Raw genomic sequence first — 23,602 nt, 5'->3', positions numbered from 1 at the left:
CCAGTCCAGGGAGAGATGCCAGAGCCAGTGTGGGACATTTCTCACTGAAACCTCCAGGCTGTGATATCTCCCATTGGCTCTTTCCAATACAGTGTGAGCAGATCAGGCCAGAGAGCTGCTGCAGAGGGGGATAAAGGCAGCAGCAAAAGGGGGAAAGACCGTTTAAAAGGGTTGCAGGACAGTTAGAGGCAGCTGGGAGGGAGCTGGCCCAGGCAGATTAAGGCCAGCTGACTCCACTGCTGGTTAGCTGCCTTTAAAAGCCTCCACAGTTGGAGGTGGGAGAGTGAGAAAGAAGATGGGAGGAGAGGTACAGGAGTAACAGAGAGCAAATAGTTTGAGAGTGTGTTGTATCTGTGTTAGAGCAAAAACAGCACAGGAGGGAGTCCCAGGAGTGGTGGCTATACTGCAGGGACCTGCTCCCAACCCCCACAGTTGGGAGAGAGAAGGATAGCCCTAGGGATGGCATGGGTAAGAGCGGCCCTTACCACACCAACAAACAGCCTGAGTCAGCTCCAGGAAGGAGAACAGCCAGTTGTTGTTGGAGGCGGGGCAGAGCTTGAACTCAGGAAATCGAAACTCATCCTCTTCCCCAGTGCAGAGGGAGCCATGGCTGCAGCAAGCCCTGTGAAAGATCTCTGGGAGGAAGCAACGTGTCCCCTCTGTCTGGAGTATTTCACAGCTCCTGTTACTCTGGCATGTGGGCATGATTTCTGCTGGGCTTGCCTCAGCCGGTGCTGGAAGGGACCCGGCCCAGCCACCTCCTGCCTGCAGTGCAGCGAAACTGTGCAGCAGAGACACCTCCAGCCCAACAGGCAGCTGGCAGAAGTGGTGGAAATAGCCCAGCAGCTGAGTTTGGAAGCAGAGCAGAAAATAGGAGGGAATGTGGTGTGTGGGGAGCACCAGGAGGCACTGAAGCTGTTCTGTGAGGAGGATCAAACTCCCATTTGTGTGATCTGCAGAGAGTCTCGGGCTCATCGCACTCACATTGTGCTCCCCATAGAGGAGGCTGCCCAGGAGTATAAGGTAGGGAATCACTGCCCCGTGTAATGGGTAATAAGTCTGGATGTTAATTACAGGCTAATTTCACTGACTGTTCCCTGGCCTAGTGTGATTCAGTCAACTAAAGCCTTCCTGGTGTGTTATACATTTCCCTTAATAAATGCTCTGGCCAGGTGACAAAAGAGGCAAAATATTAAGTATTGAAAAATACCAGATTTGAGGAAATTTTATCTGAGATGCTGAGTCCTTTTCAAATGCAGCTCCCACAGGGGAAATGAGGGAACTTTTTTCTGAGGGAAGGTGCTAACACTCAGGCTACGTCTACACTGGCCCCTTTTCCGAAAGGGGCATGCTAATTTGACAGGTCGTAATAGGGAAATCCGTGGGGGATTTAAATATCCCCCGCGGCATTTAAATAAAAATGTCCGCCGCTTTTTTCCGGCTTTTAGAAAAGCCGGAAAAGAGCGTCTACACTGGCCCCGATCCTCCGGAAAAAAGCGCCTTTCCAGAGATCTCTTATTCCTACTTTGAATCCTACTTATTCCTACTTTCGGAAAAGGGGCCAGTGTAGACGTAGCCTCAGGGTATGTCTACACTACAGCACTAATTCAAACTAACTTAATTCGAATTAGTTAGCTCGAACTAAGCTAATTCAATCTAGTGCATCTAAACCTAAAAACTAGTTCGAATTAGCATTTTGCTAATTCGAATTAGCATGTCCACATTGAGTGGATCCTGAACCGAGGTTAAGGATGGCCGGAAGCAGTGCCGGCAGGGCATCAGGTTAGGACTTAGAGCGTGGAGCTGCTGTCTCAGGCTAGCCGAGGGCTGTGCTTAAAGGGACCCGACCCCCACCCCGGACAGACAGTTCTCAGGGGTTCCCCGCTTGCTTGTCTAACTCGATGAGGGACAGCAAAGCAATCCTGGCTTGGAGTGCCCTGAGTGCCCACACTTGGCACATCACAGCACTCAGCCATCAGCCCAGCTGCACTTGCCGCAGGCTGCCATCCAGGGTCAATTGGGGGGCTGCAGGAGAGCTTCCACCCCGAGGAGCCTGCAGAGCCACCCCAGTCCTCCCCATCAGGGGCTCGTACCCCATTGCTCCCTCATCTCCTTCCACTTAGCCCTCCCTAGCCCCCCTTCCTGATGTACAAAATAAAGGACATGTGTGGTCAAAAATAGAAACTCTCTTTATTGAGCCAAACTCGGGGAGACTAGGAAAAGGAGGTGGGAGAGGGGAAGAGAGAGGGTGAGAGAGGGGAGGGCAACTAAAATGGTGAGGGGTTTGGAACAGGTCCCATATGAAGAGAGGCTAAAGAGACTGGGACTTTTCAGCTTAGAAAAGAGGAGACTGAGGGGGGATATGATAGAGGTCTATAAAAGCATGAGTGGTGTGGAGAGGGTGCATAAAGAAAAGTTCTTCATTAGTTCCTATAATAGAAGAACTAGAGGACACCAAATGAAATGAATGGGTAGCAGGCTTCAAACTAATAACAGAAAGTTCTTCTTCACAAAGCAAAGAGTCAACCTGTGGAACTCCTTGCTGCAGGAGGCTGTGAAAGCTAGAACTATAACAGAGCTTAAAGAGAAGTGAGATCAAGTCATGGAGGTTGGGTCCATGGAGTGGTATTAGCCAGGGGGTAGAAATGGTGTCCTTGGCCTCTGTTTGTGGAAGGCTGGAGATGGATCACACGAGACAAATGGCTTGGTCATTGTCTTCAGTCCATCCCCTCCAGGGTACCTAGTGTGGGCCACTGTCGGCAGACAGGCTACTGGGCTAGATGGACCTTTGGTCTGACCCAGTACTGTTGTTCTTATGTTTTTATGTTCTAAGCTCAGGGCTCAGGGTCGGGGAGGGGGGTCTCACTGGACCACCTTGATTTTCATGCAAACCTGCTCCTGGGTGTCCAGGCTGGCAGCTATCCTGCCCTAGACGGCCACTTTCCTGTGCCTAGTGTGGAGATCGTGGACGTTGGAGGCTTCCCCCCAAACCTGGATGAGGTCCACGATCTCCGCACCAGACCAGGCGGGCGCCCGCCTCTTGCGGCCCCGGGCATGCTCCTGGGAGCTGCCAGCCTGGTCCCAGGAATAGGCGGAGAGCTGGATGGCAGCGAGTGGCTGGCTCGTGCTGTGCCAGGTGCAGGGTCTGCTGGCTGGGTGCTGGCAGGCTTGTACCTGGCACGGGCACCGTAGCCAGACTGTGACCCTTTAAGGCAGGGGAGTCCAAACTTTTTTCAAAGAGGGCCAGATTTGATGAAGTGAACATGCGTGAGGGCCGACCATTTTGCCTGACATTCTTTGAACCATTAAAATTAAATGCAAATTAACTATTTTATGCAAAGTTTATTGCAAACGGCATACTTTTCATTTCGTCACATGGATGACCAATCTAAACAGGTGTTAAATCACTCTGCCTTTCATATCTGAAGGCCAGATGAAAAAAAAATCCAGGAAGCTGAAATATATGTCAGGAACATTGTAAAGTACATTACATATTATTGGTAATAAAGGTTGTCTGTCAACTTTTAATTTTAAAAAATATGAACAGGAACATAACACCAAGTATACATGTTGTGTCCAAATATATTTATAACTGATTTAGACCAACTGACATTAACTGAGATTTTACAATGTATTCATCTCAATACATATGGATTTGTTGGGGGCCTTAAAAGATAGATATTGCCAAATTACCTGTGGGGCCGTATTAAACCAGAACACGGGCCGCAATTGGCCCGCGGGCCGGACTTTGGACATGCCTGCTTTAAGGGCTCCAGGGCCGGGAGAGGGACAGAAGAGTTTCCCTGGTGGTGCCCAGAGTGGCCACCAGGGCAAGCTGGGAAGGGCTAGCCTCCCATTAGTTCGAATTAAGTGGCTACACAGCCCTTAATTCGAACTACTTAATTCGAACTAGGCGTTAGTTCTCATAGAATGAGGTTTACCTAGTTCGAATTAAGCACTCCGCTAGTTCAAATTAAGTTCGAATTAGCGGTTTGCCTGTGTAGTGCCTATCAAAGTTAATTCGAACTAACATCTGTTAGTTGGAATTAACTTTGTAGTGTAGACGTACCTCAGTGAGGTGTAATCACAAGAATTGCAGGCTAGTCTGTGTGACTGCAGATAGGGAAATTACAATCTCTAGTTTTTAAAAGAATAATGTTTAATGGAATTTATTATTTGTATTTGCATCACAGTAGCCTTGACAGACCCCAAATGGGATCTGGACTCTGCACAAAACACAGTGAGGGACCATCTCTGCCCTGAGCAGTACACTGCTTCTGGGAGCTGCACCAGTCCCCCTCCCGCGCCCCCCCCCCCCCACACACACACAGAGAGAGGCTGTGTCTAGACTGGCAAGATTTTGCACAAAAGAAGTTACTTTTGCACAAAAATTTGCCAGCTGTCTACACTGGCCGCTTGAATTTGCGCAAGAACACTGACGTTCTAATGTAAGAACTCAGTGCTTCTTGCGCAAGTACTTTGACGCTCCCGCTCAGGGATAAGCCCTCTTGCGCAAGAATACGTGCGCAAGAGGGCCAGAATACTTGCGCAAGAGGGCCAGTGTAGACAGGCACCTTAATTTTTTGCACAAGAAAGCCCGATGGCTAAAATGGCATCGGAGCTTTCTTGCACAAAAGCGCATGTATACTGAGCACGGATGCTTTTGCGCAAAAACACTTTTTGCGCAAAAGCATCCGTGCCAATCTAGGCGCTCTTTTGCGGAAATACTTTTAACGGAAAAACTTTTCCGTTAAAAGTATTTGAGCAAAATCATGCCAGCCTAGACGCAGCCACACACTCTGTCTCTTTCTCATATCAATGTTATATTCCATGGTCTGTGGACTGATCATGGGCCGAGGAGCTGGGGTCTATTGGTCTGGGCTGATGCTCCAGTCGTGGCAGGACACCACTGCTCTTAAAGCAAACCCGTTCTCCTTTTATAATAGTTCTTTCCCACCAGAATCAGTGGGTTTTGCATCATTGATTTTACCCCTCTCATGTGACCCCAGTGCCCCGTTACAGGCTGTACCACCAAGCCATTCATAAATACCAGTAAAGGCTGGTGATAATTGAGATCTCTCACTAATTACAAAAATACCTGAACCTGAATGTGTCACAAGTTGTCTCACACTCCCAGTCTGCATTAATAACATTTCACCTCCTTGGTGGGCCCTGTTGTCACACAGTGACTGAGACCAAGTCCCTTGGGTTTGAGTGGGAAAATGCCCCATTCCACACCCCTCTCAGCTCCCACGATGAAACCTCCCAACTTATTTCTGTTTCTTCAGGGAAAAATCCAGGCCCATTTGAAGACCCTGAGAGAAGAGAGAGAAAAGCTGCTGGGATGGAAAGCGACGGGAGAGAGGAGAAGCCAGGAGTATCTGGTAGGTGCCTGTGGTTATGGACCGGCAGGGACAGGCAGTGGGAGGGCTGGCTGGGGCTGGACTCCTCTGTGGCCTTGGAATGGTGAGATACGGAGTTTCTCCATGATCATAGATTGCTGGATTAGAGCCATGTGTTGACAGGCCCTGAGCTTCCATTGCAGGGGGTGAGTTAATATCCAGCTCTTACGGCTCTCCCAGAAATCCTCCCCTAGTGTCTCTGGGAAGGGCTGCTTGCTGTGTCTGCTCATCTCCCGCATTAGCATCTTTGTTTCTTTTTTTCTCCCCTGCTGTTTCTGTCTCTATCTACACTACAGAGTTTTCCTGGAAAAACGGCCATTTTTTTTGGAAAAACTTCACTTATGTCTTCAGTGCAATCATGTTCTTTTGAAACAAATCAAGAGGTTTTTCCAACATTGGTAAACCTCTTTCTACAAGGAAGAAGCCTTTTTCCAAAAAGCTCTTTTAGAAAAAGGCATGTGTGGACAGGGAAGAGGGAGCTCTTTCGAAAGAAGAGGAAAAAGCCCAGGTGCCCTGGTAGCTATTCCATCCATAGCAATCACAGCTTACATGCAAGAGAGCGCCCACCACTTTTCGAAAGAGCAGATCTTTTTCAATGTGCTTTGGCAGTGTGGACATGCTCTTTCAGAAGAATTTTTTTCAGAAGTTCTCTTCCAGAAAAGCTGCTTCTGAAAGTAGCTTGCAGTCTAGACATAGCCTCGGTGTGGTGCTGAGCAGCGTTCCTAGTAAACTGGGCACTTGGGCCGCAGCTCAGGAGGGAGTCAAATGCTGCCCAGCTGAATGTCCACAATTAGGTTTTGTTTCTACTGGCCATGCACGTTTCAGTGGATGAGTTAATGTCTGTCCTTGAGGGCTTTCAGAGAGCTTCTCCCTGCTGCTCTCTCAGCTCCTCATGAAAGAGCCCCAGGCTCCATCCATGTTCCTGACCAGCCCTTTTCCTGTTGTCACACAGAAACAGACACAAGCCAAGAGGCAGAAGATTGTGGCTCAGTTTCAGCAGCTGCGGCAGTTCCTGGAGGAACAAGAGCGACTCCTGCTGGCCCAGCTGGAGAAGCTGGACAACGAGATCGTAAGTCTCCAGACTGAGGCTGTCAGGAAACTCTCCACGCAAATTTCCTGTCTCAGCGAGTGGATTGATGAGCTGGAGGGGAAGTGTCAGAAGCCAGCGAGTGAATTCCTGCAGGTGAGACTGAGGGAGAAACATCCCAGCTCCCCACTGAATCACAAGAGCTGGGGTCCAACCCTCCGATCTTGGTGAAGTCGGCATGTGCATTGCTGACACATGAGTGACTGTTGTGCTTTGCAGAGTTACAGGCACAGAGATCTTAGACATGGCAAAGCCCCATACGCTCAGGGGATCCGTGGCCCTAGGGCCAGGGCAGGGAATCTGTCTGACATATTTACAAATTCCCTTCCATGTTGGATGAGTCCCCTTGTGTGTGTCAGATGGGACTTAGATGCTTTTCTCTCTCTCTCTCTCTCTCTCTCTCCAGGATGTGAAAAGCACATTGAGCAGGTAAGTGTCTCTTTCTCACTCTCCCTCACGCTTTCCAGCACTGGGGAAGAGATTAATGGTGATGTTTGCACCACATCTCCCCAGGGCCCCCACAGCCAGATGTGAGGGGAAGGTCACAGACTGGGGACAAATCTCCCTGAACCACTTTAGCCTAAAGGTCTTATCCCTGCACCGCAGACTCTGGAATTCTCCATTCAGAGGCACAGTCTGACCTCAAGAGTTTCCTGGAGCTGTCACCTTTGAGGGACTGGCTGCCTCAGGACTGTGGGGGTGAAACATGGGCCTGTTACTACTGGGCACCATTCAGCCCAGGGCAGCAGGGACCAAGAGTCTTTCCCATCTGAGGGCTGTTTGGAGACCTGTGTGGAATGGGCTGAGGAGGGCAGAGCTGGTGTCTCAGTCTAGTCCCTAATGGGCAGATTCTTACAGCTCTTCACCTGGGAACCTCCCATCCCTCAGCGCCTGGAGGCCAAGGAGAGAGTTGGCTGTGGAGACTCAGTTCCCCTTTTGTCCCCAGAGCTGGTCTTTCCAGGCCAGAAGTGAAGACTATTAATGGGACCTTTGAGGGGAATGTTACATGGCTATTGGCTGTGCTGCACCTGCTCTCAGGCTGGAAAAAGCAGAGAAATTCTAACTCCAGGCCCATTGGAGCAGCAACTCACAAGCCAGCACTTGAGTCACTAAATGCAAATTGTTCTTGTCCAGGTGTGAGAAGGGGAGATTCCAGCAGCCAGAGAAGATTTCTCCTGAAGTGGAAAACAAACTCTGTGATTTCTCCCAGAAAACTGTTGCTCTAATGAAGACTCTGAGGAAGTTCAAAGGTACCGAGAAAGGATCTAGGAAGGGAAATCAGGATCTAGGAAGGGAAATCAAGATAAGCTTCTGGGAATGTGGGAGGAGAATGACTCTCGTCAATTGGTTCATAATTAGATTCTGGATCTGTTTAATTGTGAGGTAAGAATTCCACACTCTTGGGATCCAAGCCACACAGGTTGCTTAATTTATCCCCTTATTTGTGTCATGTCTTGCCAGTGGACTTAATATTAAAGTAAGAAATGACTCATAGATTTTTAAGGCCAATCTGACTTCCTGAATGTTGCAGGCCACAGAACCTCATCCACCCACCCCCGCAATGACCTCCAAACTCTGAGTGAATGACTGAAGCCCTCAAATGATTTAAGGACTTCAAGAGACAGAGAAGCTAACATTTACTCTAGTTTAAATCTGCAAGTGACGTGCGCACCATAATGCAGAGGAAGGTGAAATGCCTCATGGCCTCTGCCAGTCTGACCTGGGGAAAGTTGTTTCCCAACACGAGATAGGGTGGCAGTTGGATGCTGAGCATTTTACAAGGCCCAGCTGCCAGACACTTGGCAAAGAATTGTCTAACTCAAAGCCCTCCCTGGCTGGTATCCCGTCACCAGCCACTGGGCATACTTGCTATTAGCAGTGGCTGATGGAACGAAGTACTCACCTGTTCCCTTCTCCTGGGGTGTAGGCAAGTCACTGGGAATTTCCTCTACGAAGCTCTGTCTTCCGCTTACAATATTAAGCATACTATACACATCCGCATCATATATTTATGGATCCTTTTCTAATCACCTTTGAGTGCTAGCAACATTAGCTATCTTTTATCACTGACAGAATACATACACAGTAAATTATTAATTAGCAGGGATTTTATTGTCCACACTATTTTCATGTTGTTCTACTTTCTAATTTATTGATTATAATCAGTGATTACCTATAGGTCGTTTTGTCACTTTTCTCAGCACAGTGGTTTTGGACTTTGCAAATCACTTTGTGACCGTGCAGTTTGGGTGTATGGTGTCTGTAAGCACATTGCATGTTCAATTCATCTCTCTGACCCCCAGAGCAACCGCTAAACAAATCACTTCATAACAAAGTCACTTCTGGTATCACTTCCCTTGCGACAAACAGACTGCTCACCAGGGCAAAGCCAAGTCACTCAGCATAAATGGGCAGTCTTGGGTTGTCCAAACTTATGAATAACAAGCGACCCTTGTACTAAATTCTCAGTATTCAATACAATAACTAGTGCAAAGCAGAGAAATGGAGCAGATGTAGCGGGGCCCAGGTGGCAGGGTGTCTCACGATAATTCCTGATTTTGCCAAAAGTCAATCTTCAGTCCCAAATTCAGCAAAATCCCTTCATTTGGGCACCTGTGTGTGTCCCTTCGAACTAGAGAGCTGCAGGACAGGTGCCCCAGGGCTGTGCAGCCTCCACAGCTGCAGGTGGAGTCAGTGGGAGCAGCAGGGCCCCTAGGGTTGCCAAATGGTTTCAACAAAAATCCCAGACACACTTGATATTCCATCACAATCTACATCTTATTTAGAAAATACTGGACATTTCTATTTTCTTATTTCTATTTTCTCAATTTGTTTCCCCAAACAGAAAGCTCAAATTCTGGACTGTCTGGTTCAAAACCAGACACCTGGCAACCCTAAGGGCCCCAGCCCGCTGAGAATCAGGCCCAGGGGCCTAAAAGTGAACTCCCAAAGTCTAGTCCCTTAATTACAGGCCACTGGTTAGAGCTGGTCCCAGCCCCGCACTGAGCTCTGGTCCTGTCTGGCAGCCAGTTTGGGCCAAGGGGCTGCATGGAAGGAGAAAGCCCCTCCCCCATGGTGAGGGGTCCCTCCAGCACAGGAGCCTCTTGTGCCTCCTCCCCAGCAACTGCAGGCCCAAGGTGTGTCCCTGAGAGGGCTGGGGTGGGGTGGGCCTGGGGAGGGTGGGGAAGGGGCGTGTCCCTGACAAGGGTGGGGAGGGCAGGGGAAGAGGCGGGGGTACAGGCAGGACAGAGGGACATGGTCAGTGTAAAGTTGGGCCTCTGGCTCTCTGCGCCCTGGCCCAGGCACACGGGGCCTGTAACAGGGATGTGACTCTGGCTGGCGTCAGAACTGCCTGAGCCAACCTCGGCACTGGCCCCTGCAGCCACTGAACAGTGGGTCACAAATGGCCTCCCCTCTCTGCTTTTGCTAGCACAGGGTGAATCTGGCCCATGGAGCCAACCTTCCCCTGCCTCCGTTTCCCCTGGGATAAAATGATTTTATTGTTGTTCCTGTTGCTGTCTATGGAGGACGAGGCCCCGTCGTGCTGCTCTCTGTAAACAGACCCCACCGCTCAACATTACAGCCAGGACTTTGACACTAGTAGGATGTTTAGAGTTTGCAAAGGGACCAAAGTTGGCATCAGAGTAACTTTTCCCAAGTCTCTGCAGGATCCAGGCCTAGGTTTTGACAAGAGGCAGTAAGTGAATGAGACCAACCCAGTGGACTCTGAAGGTTTCAGGGGATGTTAAGGAGAAAGCAAATCTCTTCATAGATTGTCCTGGGGGGGCTGCGAGGCTGCAGGGAGATTGGTTCCATTGCTGGGAGGTGCCTGACTAAGAGGAAGTAAAAAGCTTCAGACCTTTTTTACATTAAATAGCTGAGTGTGTCTCTGCTATAATGAAAACCCGGTCTATGTGTTAAGATTGGGGGTGTTGTTGGCAATATGGAATCCTGAAATCTCAGCTCTCTTATCCCTTCCCTCACCAGACATGCTGCCCTCTGCACTGAAGAGAGCAAGAGGAAAATACCTGGGAGCTTTCAGACAGGGTGAGGTTTCAAGTGGAAATAGTCTTCAAATGATGAGAAAATTCCAATGAAAGCATCTTCCTGCAATTGTAGCTAAAGTTACCAACCAACCCCACAATGACCTCAACATACCCAGCCCTCAAACTAACCCATTGATCAGTGAGAAGACTCAGGGGCCCTGCATTGGGAGACCAGAGAGCTGTGCCCTGCCCACTGTAGAAAGTTAGATGGCCTGACCCGTCTCTGCTTCTAGTTTGAGAAGCAGGGGGCCACACTCACCCCACAAACGGCAGGCCTGGAACTTTGCAGGCAGTAGTTGCACTATGTAGTGCAGCAGCTGATCAACTCCCTGTCACGAAGCAGAGCCCTATCCTGTCACCCCAACTTCTTCCCAGCACTGGCCCCTGTCCTCTTCTCCCCCAAGACCCTGTCCCCGGGCCAGGTCAAGAGCCAGAACCAGGCTTCCCTGAAGAGCCCTGGATCCTCCACCAGCCCTTTGTGGGCTTTCTGGGGAGTTGGGATGTGGGCTGGAGGCTACTCTGTCCTCCTGGATTCACCCAGGCCAGGGGGAGGGTCAGAGTCTCTTCACAGGGGTCAAGGCACCCAGGGGACGGGGCCATGAAGGTGGCAGCTTCACAGGTTGTGGGACCTTGTATCCTTCTCCCCTTGGCCAAATTCTACCCAGGTTCCGGAACCCCTGGGGGGGGATCCCAAGTTGACGTCACACGAAGATGCCTGATGCCAGCAGTGGGGCTGAGATCCTGCCCAGGCTGCTGCACAGAAACCCACTCTCTGAGCAGCGCCCACATGGAGCTCTCTGCCCTGAGGCTGCCCCATCCCTCTGCTTCACCCCAGTGCAGGGGGCTCCCCATCGCTCTTCTCCCCCATCCAGCCTTTCCTCTGGGCAGGGCTGGGCTCTCCCATTGGCGCCGCTCCCTGTGATGCTAGAAGCTCCTCTCTTCTCTCTGGGCTGGAGCTGCCCCACCCAATTCCACCCCCTGCTCTCTGGGGTGAGGCAGCTCTTCCCCCGTGCTGCATCTTCCCCTCTGCACCCTGGCCTGAGAGTGGAGGCTGCAGTAGAGGGGAGGTATCATCCCACACAGGTTTAAAGGGGTCACCTGGCTCCTCTGTTCTTGCCTCACTAAACCCTTCCACGCTGGGGATAGAGCAGCCCGAGCTGGGGGAGCAGGAGGCCGAGGCCTTTGCAAACAAATGAGAAACTAATGAAGTGGGTCCCATTGCCCAGGCTGAGGCACTACAGTGACAGCTCGGCTCAGTCTCAGGGCCCAGGACAGAGGTGGCTCCCTGGGGCCCAGGCCTGTCCCCACCAGAGCAGGGCTGCTGGGGATGGTGATAAATGGCCCCAGGGCCAAGCTCTGCCCCTCATGCTCTGATTCTCTCTCCCCAGCGACTGTGACTCTGGATCCAGACACGGCCCATCCCCTGCTCGCCCTGTCGGAGGATGGGAAACATGTGAGATGGGCAGGGACGCGGCAGCCACTGCCCAGCAACCCGGAGAGATTTGACTCTGAGCTGTGTGTGCTGGGCCGTGAGGGACTCACCTTGGGGCAACACTTCTGGGAGGTGGAGGTCGGGGGTGGGGAGCGCTGGGCTGTGGGGGTGGCCAGAGAGTCTGTGAGGAGGAAGGGACTGATCAGGCGCAGCCCTGAGGGGGAGATCTGGGCTGTGCAGCGGTTGTGGGGTCAGCTCTGGGCTCTCACCTCCCCTGCGACTCGCCTGTCCCTGCCCCGGATCCCCAGGAGGATCCAGGTTTGTCTGGACTGGGACCAGGGGCAAGTGATATTTATCGATGTTGCTAATGAGGCCCTGATCTTCACTTTTTCACCGGGCTCCCTCCCCAGGGAGAGAATCCGACCCTGGCTCTGGGTGGGATGGGAATCCCAGCTCAGCCTGCGCCCCTGAAATATCTGGGGAAGGGGCAGGTTTGGCTATTCCACTGGGAGCCCTGAGACCAGCCTCTCTGGCTCACACTCCTCAGTCTCTATCCCATCTCCATGTCAACTGTCTGTCCTGTCATCTTGGTGAGCCTGCAGGTTGCTATGGGTCTCAGTTCTGAGCAGCCTCTGGCCTGTCCACCCCAGGGAGCACTGAGTGAGCGAGGCAGAGATGCTGATCTCATGGCTCCAGGGTTTGTGCTGCCTGTTTGCCACTGTCTGCTATGGCCTGGGGGACTTTGGGGATCCTGGGTCACACCGTGTCACCGGGACATAGGGGAAAACAGCCCACTGGGGATGGAAGAATGGGCTTCTTGAGCCACAGTCATCCTAGTGTCTATGGGCTGGAGGATCCCTGGGGCTGCAGGAGCATGAGGATTCTTAGGGGCAGATGTGTGCTTTGGGCAGGGGGTAGAACCTACAGGTGGGCTGGGGACAGGCAGATGTGGGGTGGCAGGACACAATTAATTGGGTTTAGGGGAGAAGTTTGAAGCTCAGCAGCAGCTGAATGTCTGGGAGAGGGAGAGCCAGGGACTGGGGATTGAGTGGCTAGCACAGACACTGCTTTCATCACAAAAGGGGTTTTCCCCATTGGTGCAGTGAATCCACCTCTGGGGGAGGCCATAGCTAGATGGACAGAATTCTTCCATTGGACCATCTATAGGGCCCTACCAATTTCATGGGCTATTTTGGTCAGTTTCATGGTCATGGGATTTTTAAAATGGTAATTTCGTGATACCAGATAGCTTAAGCTGAAATGTCCTGGTGTAATTGTAGGGTCCCACTTCCAAAAGGAACTGTGTGGAGTGGGGAGGGGTCACAGAGGTGACTGCAGAGGGGGCTGCAGCACGGCTAGGCTTGCCAGATGCTTTCACCAAAAATCTCAAATATGGCAGGAAAAAAACTTGGTTGAGCAAAAAAAAAAAGAGAGAGAGAGAGAGAGAGAGAGAGAGAGAACACAAAAAAAGGTTGCTGTGCCTTTAAGAATCCCTGCAGTCCTCGCTTCCCTCCTCCCCCCCATGCCAGATGCAGCAGGGAAACAATGTCCCTGCCAGCTTTCCATGGGAGAAAAACAGAAAATACCAGACATGTATTTTCGGGGGGGAGTGGGGAGTTACCAGACAGGGGCCAGAAATAACAGACTGTCTGGGCAAAAACCAGACACCTGGCAACCCTAAGCATGGCTACCCTTACTACTGCATTGCTGTTTGTGGCGGCTGCCTTCAGAGCAGGGCACAGGAGAGCAGTGGCTGCTGCCGGCTCCTCCCAGCTCTGCAGGAGGGAGAGGGGTGCAGGGGCTCTTATACATGTCAAATATTGAAATGCCGTGTGGAGCCGGGCCGAGGGACACCCAATAGTGTGACAGGGCAGCACTCGGTGCCGGGGCTGTGAGTTCCTGCCTCACCCGGAGCCCTGGCTCCCACTCGCCCAGCGCTGCTGCCTTCATGCAGCCTCACAGCAGCTGAGCAATGAAAACACTCCGTCACTGCCCAGCACCTTGCCAGAGTGTGGGCTTGTGACGCCTAAAGCTTCAGAAAGAGGTGAAGGTGGTGCTTCAAAGCAGCAGTGCCATGTGGAGGCTGGGGCCAGACCTTGGGCTCCATGCAGTGCTGCCGCTCTGAAACACCACAGGGAGCTCGGGGCCAGCAGAGAACTGCTCCCTTTGGCCCTGTGCTCCCCGCAGCACTTTCACCCTGGGGCTCTTGCTACAGTTCAAAGGTGGAAGCTAATCAAATAGTGGATGTATCCGCTCTTTGATTAGCCAAATAATCAAAATTTTACATCCCTGCGCAGTAATTGTTTAACAGGAACTTAATCTTAGTTATGCTCAATTCTGACTGGTTACCTTTGAGTTCACTTGAATATGAGCAAATTTACCAGGAATCCAGCATTCAACATCGGGAAATAGGGTCACCCTAGCCCTCAGGGTTTTTCACATCATCAGCCACTTGGGTAAATTTTCCTTCCTGAATATTCACTTCAGGCCAGATGATTAAAGGTGAAAGCGCTGAGATACTTTTGAAAATGATTTTGTACTTGAAATCTTATAGAAATATATTTAAGTAACTCCCCATTCTGCAAGCACAGAAGTGCTCACTTTTATTTTCTATTACTTTATTTATTGCATATATAAATATTCAGAATTTTACTCGGAGTTTTAATCACATATTTCATCTTCATAGTTTCTCTGTGTGCTACATCTGTTGTTACAGTACATTCCAATGGTGCTCTTCACTCTGCCAATCCTACTGTTCTGTATTGCCAAAACCCAGGCTACAGCCAAGGCCGGATTAAGCAGGGGGCTAGCCGGGCAGCTGCCTGGGGTGCCAAGCTATGGGGGGCACCTGATGGCAGCTGTAAGCGGCACCGGCCGTGCGGTGCCCCTTAGAGCTGCCCTCAGGCACCACACGCCCGGGACCAGGGGCTGCGTGGTGCCCCTTAGAGCTGCCATTGGGCACTGCACGCCCGATGGCAGCTATAAGGTGCGCAGCGCACCGGTAGGCAAAGCCGTGCGTGTGCCATGTGTCCAGGCGCGGAGCCGTGCATGCATCGCGCACCCGCTGCCTGGTGCTCAGGAATGGCTCGAGCCGGCCCTGGCTATGGCTACAGTGCTCGTTTTGCTGGAAGAGGCAATGCAAATGAAGCATGGATTAGCATTTTCTCGTATTTCATTTTCATAATCTCTTCCAAACCATTTTTGCGCAAAAACAAGCAGGCTGTGTCTAGACTGGCCAGTTTTTCTGCAAAATCAGCTGCTTTTGTGGAAAAACTTGCCAGCTCTCTACACTGCCCGCTTGAATTTGCGCAAGAACACTGACGATCTCATGTAAGATTGTCCATGTTCTTGCGGAAATACTGTGCTGCTCCTGTTCAGGCAAAAGCCCTCTTGCACAAATCATTTGCGCAAGAGGGCCAGTGTAGACAGCACAGTACTGTTTTGTGCAAAAAAGCCCCGATGGCTAAAATGGCGATCAGGGCTTTTTTGCGCAAAACCGCGTCTAGATTGGCCAGGGACACTTTCAGCAAAAAGTGCTTTTGCGGAAAAGCATCCGTGCCAATCTAGACGCTCTTTTCCGAAAATGCTTTTAACGGAAAATCATGCCAGTCTAGACGTAGCCTCAGTGTGAACGTTTCCTTTTTGTGCAAAAACCCCTTTTTGCACAAGATCCTTCTGTCTCTCCCGGGACCAGAAGACATTATGCATATGAAGTGTGAGAAAATGCTAATCTGTGCTTCATTTGCATTGCCTCTTCCTGCAAAACCTGTAGTGTAGCCATAGCCCTAGGGTTTTTAAAATAAATTCTCTTAGACTACATCTATACTACAGGCTTCTTGCACAAGAACTGTTTTGTGCAAGAATTCTTGTGCAAAAGGTCTTCCACAAGAGTGCGTCTAAACTGCCATTTGGTTTTGTGGAAGAGATGTACTTTTGCGCAAGAGCATCCATGGCTGTGTGGACGCTCTCTTGCGCAAGAAAGCTCCAATGGCCATTTTAGCCATAGGGGTTTCTTGCACAAGAAATTCATGTTGCCTGTCTATACTGCCTTCTTCTGGAAGAGGTCTTGCATAGGAGAGCTTATTCCTCGTGGGGGAGAAATAACTCTTCCGGAAGAAGCCCTGTTTTCCAACGCTATACTGTAAATTTACTTGTGCAAGAACATGCGGGCAGTGTAAACACCCGGCAAGTTTTTGCACAAGAACAGCTGTTCTTGCACAAGAAGCCACCAGTAGATGTAGCCTTAGGGTGTGGGGTTTTTTTCTTTTTTTTTTTTCTTAAGGGTCTGGGGCAGTGGTCTCCAGCTTTTTTAAGCATGAGATCACTCTTTGAATTTAAGCGCAATCCAGGATCTACTTGAAACCCAAACCACCTTGCCCTGCTTCCTTTCTGCCACTTCTCTGAGGCCTGGACTCTGCTCATGCCATCCTCCCTCCCCTATCCTCACTCACTTTTATCAGGCTGGAGACAGAGGTTTGGAGTGTGGGGGGAGGGGATGCAGATACTGATCTTGGGCTAAAGCAGTGGTCACCAACCAGCAGATCAGGATCTACCAGTACATCTTGGAGCCTCAGACAGGTTATCCTGACTGGTTTGGCTGGGAAGCTATCAAGCGCTGGGCCTTCAGTTGCCCCTCCACCCACTGTCACACTGCTCCTGCCCTCTGCTTTAGAGCTGCCCTTGGGAGCCTCCTGCTTGCTGTGCAGGGTGTAGGGAAGGGAAAAGGGGGGTGCTGATGTCAGGGTATCCCTCTTTCCCCCACTCCTGTACCCTCTCTCCACACAGAGAAGGGGATGAAAGGAGCGTGGCCATGTAAATCTGTCACTCACAAACACACTGTCCTTCCCCCTCATCTACTGGACCAACATGTACATGGGGTGGTTGTTGCTACTTTTACTGCTTGCAAAGTGGGTTAATTTTGGTTTGTAACTGGTCTGTGCATTTCATAACTTCCATTTCCCTCTTTTATGCTTAATTATTTGAGTAGTGAATTCTAAAATGCCTAACTGGTCATGTCTGGAATAATTATCCCAATTGATGCTCCTGGAGGTGGCTGGCATGGCCTGTAGCCCCTGAGAAAGTCAGAGCAGGGGTCTCCACATACTGTCCTTGCCTGCAGCTCCCATTGATCAGAAATGGGAAACTGTGGCCTGTAGAAACTGTGGGGTAGCACATGGAGCCATTGCTGTTCATGCCATCTGCTTTTGGGGGTGGTGCCAGGATGGGAGTAGGCCTGCCTTGGCTTTGCTGCTCCATCCCTGGGGTAGCTGTCTGGCTACTCCGGGGGGGGGGGGGGGGGAAATGGGGAACTCAAGCCCACAGTTCCCCAGGCAAGTGTGTATCCCCTAGGCCACTCCAGGGTCTGCCCTGCCTCCCTACCTTCAGGGAAGGTCCCTTATCCTGTGTTGGCCCTCCTAGGGTGGGTGGAGGACAGTCTGGCTGGGGGCCCCCTATGCTCCCCAGGGGAATGTGTATGCCCTGGGCCGCTCCAGGGCCCACCCTGCCTCCTGGGGGTCCCTTATCTGCTGTTGGCTGCTCCCAAGGTGAGTGGGGTTGGGCTTTGAGCTGTTCAGGGGGATTGGGAGTGGACTTGAGCTCACCACCCTGTGCTCCTTGGGCAAGTACCTAAGCCACTGCAGAACCCACCCTACCTGCCTACCTTCAGGGGGTCCCTTATCCTGCCTTCCTCATGCAGGGCCCAGCTCCATCCCTGGGGCAGCCTGTGTTGGCTGTCCAGCCACTCCCAGCGTGGGCGGAAGGGAGTGGTGTTACCTCAAAAATTCCCACTGGGACCACCCAGGGTTATACTAGCATGGATTTAACACTCTGCTATATGGTTAAACTAAAGAGGATAGAGCTGCCACTAAAGGTTTAAACTAAAGGGGAACCAGCTCTCTCCCACACAAACACACACGCACACACCTTCTTTTATTCACTCATTCACACACAGTCATTCCTGCCCTCAGGCACTCGCACACTTACACAGGCAAATGGGTTGCAGAAGGAGCCAAAGCATGTAGATTCTGAAGGGTCTGTCTGCTCATCCTGGCTGGGGAGCTGGTCAGAAAAGAAAGAGAACTTCTGACTGCAGAAAGAGAAGCTTCTCAGAAAGAGGGTTCCTGTCACATTCTCTCTCCTTTTATTGCCACTGTAGAACTTCTGTGACTCATCCATATAAGACCATAAGAACGGCCGTACTGGATAAGACCAAAGGTCCATCTAGCCCAGTCACCTGTCTGCCAACAGTGGCCAATGCCAGGTGGGGGTGGACCGAAGACAATGATCAAGTGATTTGTCTCATGCCATCCGTCTCCAGCCTCTGACAAACAGCGGCCAGGGACACCATTTCTACCCCCTGGCTAATAGTCTTTTATGGACCTAACCTCCCTGAATTTATCTAGCTTCTCTTTAAACTCAGTTATAGTCCTAGCCTTCACAGGCTCCTCTGGCAAGGAGTTCCACAGGTTGACTACGTGCTGTGTGAGAAGAACTTTCGCTCATTAGTTTTAAACCTGCTACCCATTAATTTAATTTGGTGTCCTCTAGTCTTTATATTATGGAAACTAATGAATAACTTTTCTTTATCTGCCCTCTCCACACCACTCATGATTTTATAGACCTCTATCATATCCCCCCATCAGTCTCCTCTTTTCCAAACTGAAAAGTCCCAGTCGCTTTAGCCTCTCCTCATATGGGACCTGTTCCAAACTCCTGATCATTCTAGTTGCCCTTTTCTGAACCCTTTCCAAGGCCAAAATATCTTTTTTGAGGTGAGTAGACCACATCTGTACACAGTATTCAAGATGTGGGCATACCATAGTTTTATACAGGGGCAGTAAAATATTCTGTGTCTTATTTTCTATTCCTTTCTTAATAATTCCTAACATTCTATTTGCCTTTTTGCCCGCCGCTGCACACTGTATGGACATTTTCACAGAACTATCCACGATAACTCCAAGATCTCTTTCCTGATTTGTCATAGCCAAATTAGCCCCCATCATATTATATGTATAGTTGGAGTTATTTTTTCCAATGTGCATTACTTTACACTTATCCACATTAAACTTCATTTGCCATTTTGTTGCCCAATCACTCAGTTTTGTGAGATTTTTTTTAAGTTCTTCACAGTCTGCTTCTGTCTTGACGATCTTAAACAGTTTAGTATCATCCGCAAACTTTGCTACCTCACTGCTTGCCCCATTCTCTAGATCATTTATGAATAAGTTGAATAGGATTAGTCCTAGGACTGACCCTTGGGAGACACCACTAGTTACCCCTCTACATTCTGAAATTTTACCATTTATACCTACCATATTCGTCACCAGGGAGCATGCCCAGACTTCGCTTGATCCCACAGATTAGCAATGTCTCCTTGAGTGGTCTGGTCAGGACTGGCCTTACCATGAGGCAAACTGAGGCAGCCGCCTCAGGTGCCAGACTGTGGGGAAAGGGGTGCCACTAGGACCCAGAGTGTAGAAAATTGTGTCTGCTGTGGGTGCATATGTAGGTAGCAGAGCAGTACCATGAGAGGAGTAGAACAGAAAGAATGCGAATTGAGACCTTTCAAAGTTTTGGCCCAAGCAAGGGAGCATGGGGGCATCATTTGAGCTCCCCGCCTCAGGTGCCAAAACGTTGTGGGCCGGCCCTGGGTCTAATGACTCATCACACTCTCTCTCTCTCTCTGTCTCTCACATATCGGAGGAGAATGCAGTTTAGAGCAAGTTACAAGTAAGGTGGCTGAGAGTTAGAAAGATTCCAAAGTTGCAAGGTTTTACAAAGATTACAACCAGTTGCGGAGTTTAAAAGGCGATGCAGCTGAAACAATTACAAATCTTCAGGGAATTATTTACAAACCATCAGTAATGAAGTGATTTAGAAGACCGCTTCTCTCCCCTCCTCCCCCGATCAATGCAGTCAGCAGAAGGGTTTTTGTGAGTCTCTGAGGATAAGTCTACACTTGCACCCTGTTTTGAGAGAAGGATGCAAATGTAGACATTCAAAATTGCAAATGAAGCCTGGATTTAAATATCCCGTGCTTCATTTGCATATTTGCGTTATGGCACTATTTCGAAATAACGCTATTTTGAAAAAAAGAAACGCTGTCTAGATACGGTTATTTCAAAAGAAAACTCTTCTTCCAAAATAACTGGTAAACCTCGTTGTAGGAGGAATAAGGGTTATTTCAAAAGAAGGGTTTTCTTTCGAAATAACCGTGTCTAGACAGCGTTTCTTTTTTCGAAATAGCACCATAACATGAATATGCAAATTAAGTGCATGATATTTAAATCCTGGCTTCATTTGCAATTTCAAATGTCTTCATTTGCATCCCTCTCTCGAAAGAGGGTGCAAGTGTAGACTTGCCCTAAGTCATGTGTTGGCAGGACCTTATAGTTTAGTCAAGTGTATTTCCAGAAAATCCATGTGTGAAATCAAGTAATAGCTTGGGCTGGAGGCTTTTTGCAACAGGGCGGGGTGCTAGAGCCCCTAACCCTGTACTCTCCAGGCAAATGCCCTAGCCCTGGCCAGCCTGCAGGGAGTGAGCCGCATGCAGCTTGTGGAAGAAAACATTGTCCTCGCTCTGCGTTTGTAAGCAACAAGTAGCCAGAGGCAGTTTAATCTAGCAATATTGCAAGGGAAGCCTGATTTGGACAGGGGGAAGAGACACCCACACCCCCGCCCCGGCCAGGCAGATCTTCAAAATACAAGCAATTATGAAGCAATTTATATACTTTCCCATTACATATAACAAGGCTAACAGTTATCTTAGTTCCTCCCAGATGCTACCACATCCCAAGGTCCCTGCTGGAGTCAGCATTCTATCCTTATCTCCTAAAACGAGGCGAAGGCAGCATCTTATTACAGGTCTCGAGTTGTCAAGAGTCAGAATTAGCCTGACTCTTGCTTTCTTGTTAATAAGACTAAGATGGCTGCACACGAATCCCTTGCTTCCACAGGCTTTTCTCCTCTCAAAAGTGTGGCTCGTGAAGCCCCTCCTCCCTGCACCTCTGAAAACGGCTCCCGGCTCCCTGTGTTCACCAGGGCAGGGGAACCCCCTGGTGCAGCAATTCAAAATGGTGTTTTCAAGATGGTGACTGGTGTGGCCAAAAAGCTTTTAGCCTTTTTTTACCAAATGTGGCTGGGGGCTTTTCCACCCCTCCTTGACAACTTTTCCCTGGCTCTTTGCGCTATATGGACAACTATTTTGTCTCTTTGCCTGTAATGGGTTGGCCACCCATGCCCTAGGCCTCTCCAGAGCCCACCCCACCTCACCTCCCTACCTTCAGGGTGTCCCCTCCCAAACTCTGAACCCCTTGGCTCAAGACCAGAGCCTGCACCCCAAACCCCTACACCAGCCTGGTGAAAGTAAATGAAATCTGAGGAGGAAGGCAATGGAGTGAGCAGGGTGAGGCCTCGGAGCAGGGGTGGGGTCTCAGAAAAGGTGGGGAAGGAAGCCAGGCTGGGGTATTTGGGTTTGAGGTAAATCTTACATTGCACTTAAATTAAAAAAGTGATCTTGTGGTTAAAAAGGTCGGACACCCCTGTTATATTCCAAGTTCCCTTTAAGCCAGGCCTGAGCAAAATATGGCCCGTGTGTGCCAGAGGTTAGGAAGGGGTGATGGGAGGGCTCAACTGATAATCGTCTGTACTCATGATTCCCTCTGGGGCAATGGAATTGGCTTCTGTCATGAAAGAAGATCCTGAGCAAGATGAACAACTGGTGTCACCCTGTCTGGCTGTTTTGGTGTTCTGTTTGTTTTCTGTTCTTGTACCCTCTGGGCAATGGAGAATGGACCCATGGCCTCAAGGGGACAGAAAGTGGCCTGTGAAAGGCTCGTATAGTTGAATCACTTTTGAGTGCCTGGTGGTCTAGTGGCTAGACTCCAACACACTCAGTGCTGTGGCCATGGTTCAATTCCCACTCACAGAAAACTGCCTCACTTTCTCCAAGAAAACTGCTTGTCATTGCTCTGTCATCACTGAAACATGTTATAGACAGGGCTTGGCAAGCTGCTTGCCTTTGGTGCTGCAGCATGGTCTGTGCATGCACAGTGGGGCTTGCTGCTGCTTGTCAAGCCCTGGTTATAGCACCTATAACACTACAGGGTCTCTTTCTATGCTTGTCCTCATTACCAAGAGTAAAAAAGATCTGATTGTCAGCAGATCTAGAGAAGTTATTTTTATTCCCCTCTAATGCCACATCTGGAATATTGTGTCCAATTCTGGGCCTCCCACTATAGAAAGGATGTGGATGCATTCTTATGTTCTTATGTTCATTGGAGAGGGCCCAGCAGAGGGCAACCAAAATGATTAGGGGGTGGAACAGATGACCTACGAGGAGAGGCTGAGGGATTTGGGCTTATTTAGTCTGCAGAAGAGGAGAGTGAGGGGGGATTTGATAACAGCCTTCAACTTCCTGAAGGGAGGTTCCAAAGAGGATGGAGAGAGGCTGTTATCAGAACAGACAATTATCAAGTGATCCCATCCCTGTTCCTCATTGTCAGTGTCTGTCAAATACTGGCAACAAACACCATCCCTGCCCATCCTGGCTAAAAGTCATTGATTGACCTTTCCTGGATTAATTTATCCAGTTCTTTTTTAACCCTCTTGTAGATTTCACCTTTACAGCATCTTCTGGCAAGGAGTTCCACTGGTTGACTAAGAGTTGGGTGCAAAAATGCTTCCTTTTTGTTTACTTTTAATTTTTTTTACCTACTAATTTCATTCTGTCAGCCTGGTTCTTGAGAAGGAGAAAAAAATAATTTCTTATTTACTTTCTGCACCTCTGTCATCCTTACATAAACCTCTACCACATCACCCCTTAGTCGTCCCTTTCCCAATCTGAGAAGGAGTAGTTCCATGAACTCATGGGAGCTGCTGTTACAAAGAAGAAGCATTTCCTGTGGAGAAGATGGCCAAGCCCAATCCCCCTACACAAAGCCCCAGGAAATACCAATGGACACTGGGCACTTGTAAAGCTACCCCTCGGGAGCCAGGGGGCTGTTGGGCTGACTAACGCCATCAATGGAACAGTCCCAAAGAGACTTCTCGGCCCAAGGCAAAGACTGTGGAGATGCCTACTCCCAGCCCAGTGGCAGAGATGCAGCGCACTGAGGAGGCAGGTCCTGAGGCAGAGGAAACCTTTGAGAGGAATGGAGAAGTAAGGTAAGAAGGAAGGAAGAATGAGTCACTTCCTCTCAGGTGAGAGGTGGTGGGAACTGCCAGGTCTGGTGCAAGCCAAGCTCCAAGGGCTGGTTCCTGCCCCGGTGGCTCCCTGTAGGGCCTGGCTTGAGAAGCACCAAGAAGTCTTTTTGAAGAGCAAGGGGATTTCTGTGACTGGCTGGGTCTGACGGGAAAGATTTTGGTTCCCATGGAAACACTGAGCTGGATTAGACCTGAGCGCTGGAGAAGTTTGATTGTCATGTGCATTTCAGTCAGAAGCTGTTAATCACTTTGTCTCCAAAAATGTTTTTCGGTTTCTGATATTGGGAGGGGGGGGAAGCTCTTCTTGTTTCTGTACTGTCACGGAGTGTGGGGGAGTCTCTGGGCCCTGCACCTCCATGTGCAGTAGGACGTGACTCTCAGCCAGCAACTCGGCTTATTTGTTGACAGGAGCATTGTGCAGCACAGACTTGTT

General features: G+C 49.9%; 1 protein-coding gene across 1 annotated transcript; it reads left to right on the top strand.

The window, feature by feature from the left end:
• Nucleotides 1-340: 340 nt before the first annotated feature.
• Nucleotides 341-22,127, top strand: LOC102451820 (zinc finger protein RFP-like). Its single transcript, XM_075913634.1, has 7 exons — nucleotides 341-1,023; nucleotides 5,289-5,384; nucleotides 6,355-6,585; nucleotides 6,896-6,918; nucleotides 7,624-7,739; nucleotides 10,477-10,536; nucleotides 11,924-22,127. The coding sequence occupies exons 1-7, from the start codon at nucleotides 460-462 to the stop codon at nucleotides 12,436-12,438; spliced, it is 1,605 nt and encodes a 534-aa protein (XP_075769749.1). The 5' UTR covers nucleotides 341-459; the 3' UTR covers nucleotides 12,439-22,127.
• Nucleotides 22,128-23,602: the final 1,475 nt, after the last annotated feature.

Source organism: Pelodiscus sinensis, chromosome 32, assembly GCF_049634645.1.
Source record: "Pelodiscus sinensis isolate JC-2024 chromosome 32, ASM4963464v1, whole genome shotgun sequence".
Taxonomy (NCBI): domain Eukaryota; kingdom Metazoa; phylum Chordata; order Testudines; family Trionychidae; genus Pelodiscus; species Pelodiscus sinensis.
Note: the sequence above shows the minus strand (reverse complement) of the source record. Positions and strands in the feature narration are given on the sequence as shown.

Coding starts and splice junctions, on each gene's coding strand:
- LOC102451820 (XM_075913634.1), top strand. CDS start 460: ATGGCATGGGTAAGAGCGGCCCTTACCACACCAACAAACAGCCTGAGT. Junction 6,586..6,895: donor CAGCGAGTGAATTCCTGCAG/GTGAGACTGAGG, acceptor CTCTCTCTCCAG/GATGTGAAAAGCACATTGAG. Junction 6,919..7,623: donor GTGAAAAGCACATTGAGCAG/GTAAGTGTCTCT, acceptor GTTCTTGTCCAG/GTGTGAGAAGGGGAGATTCC.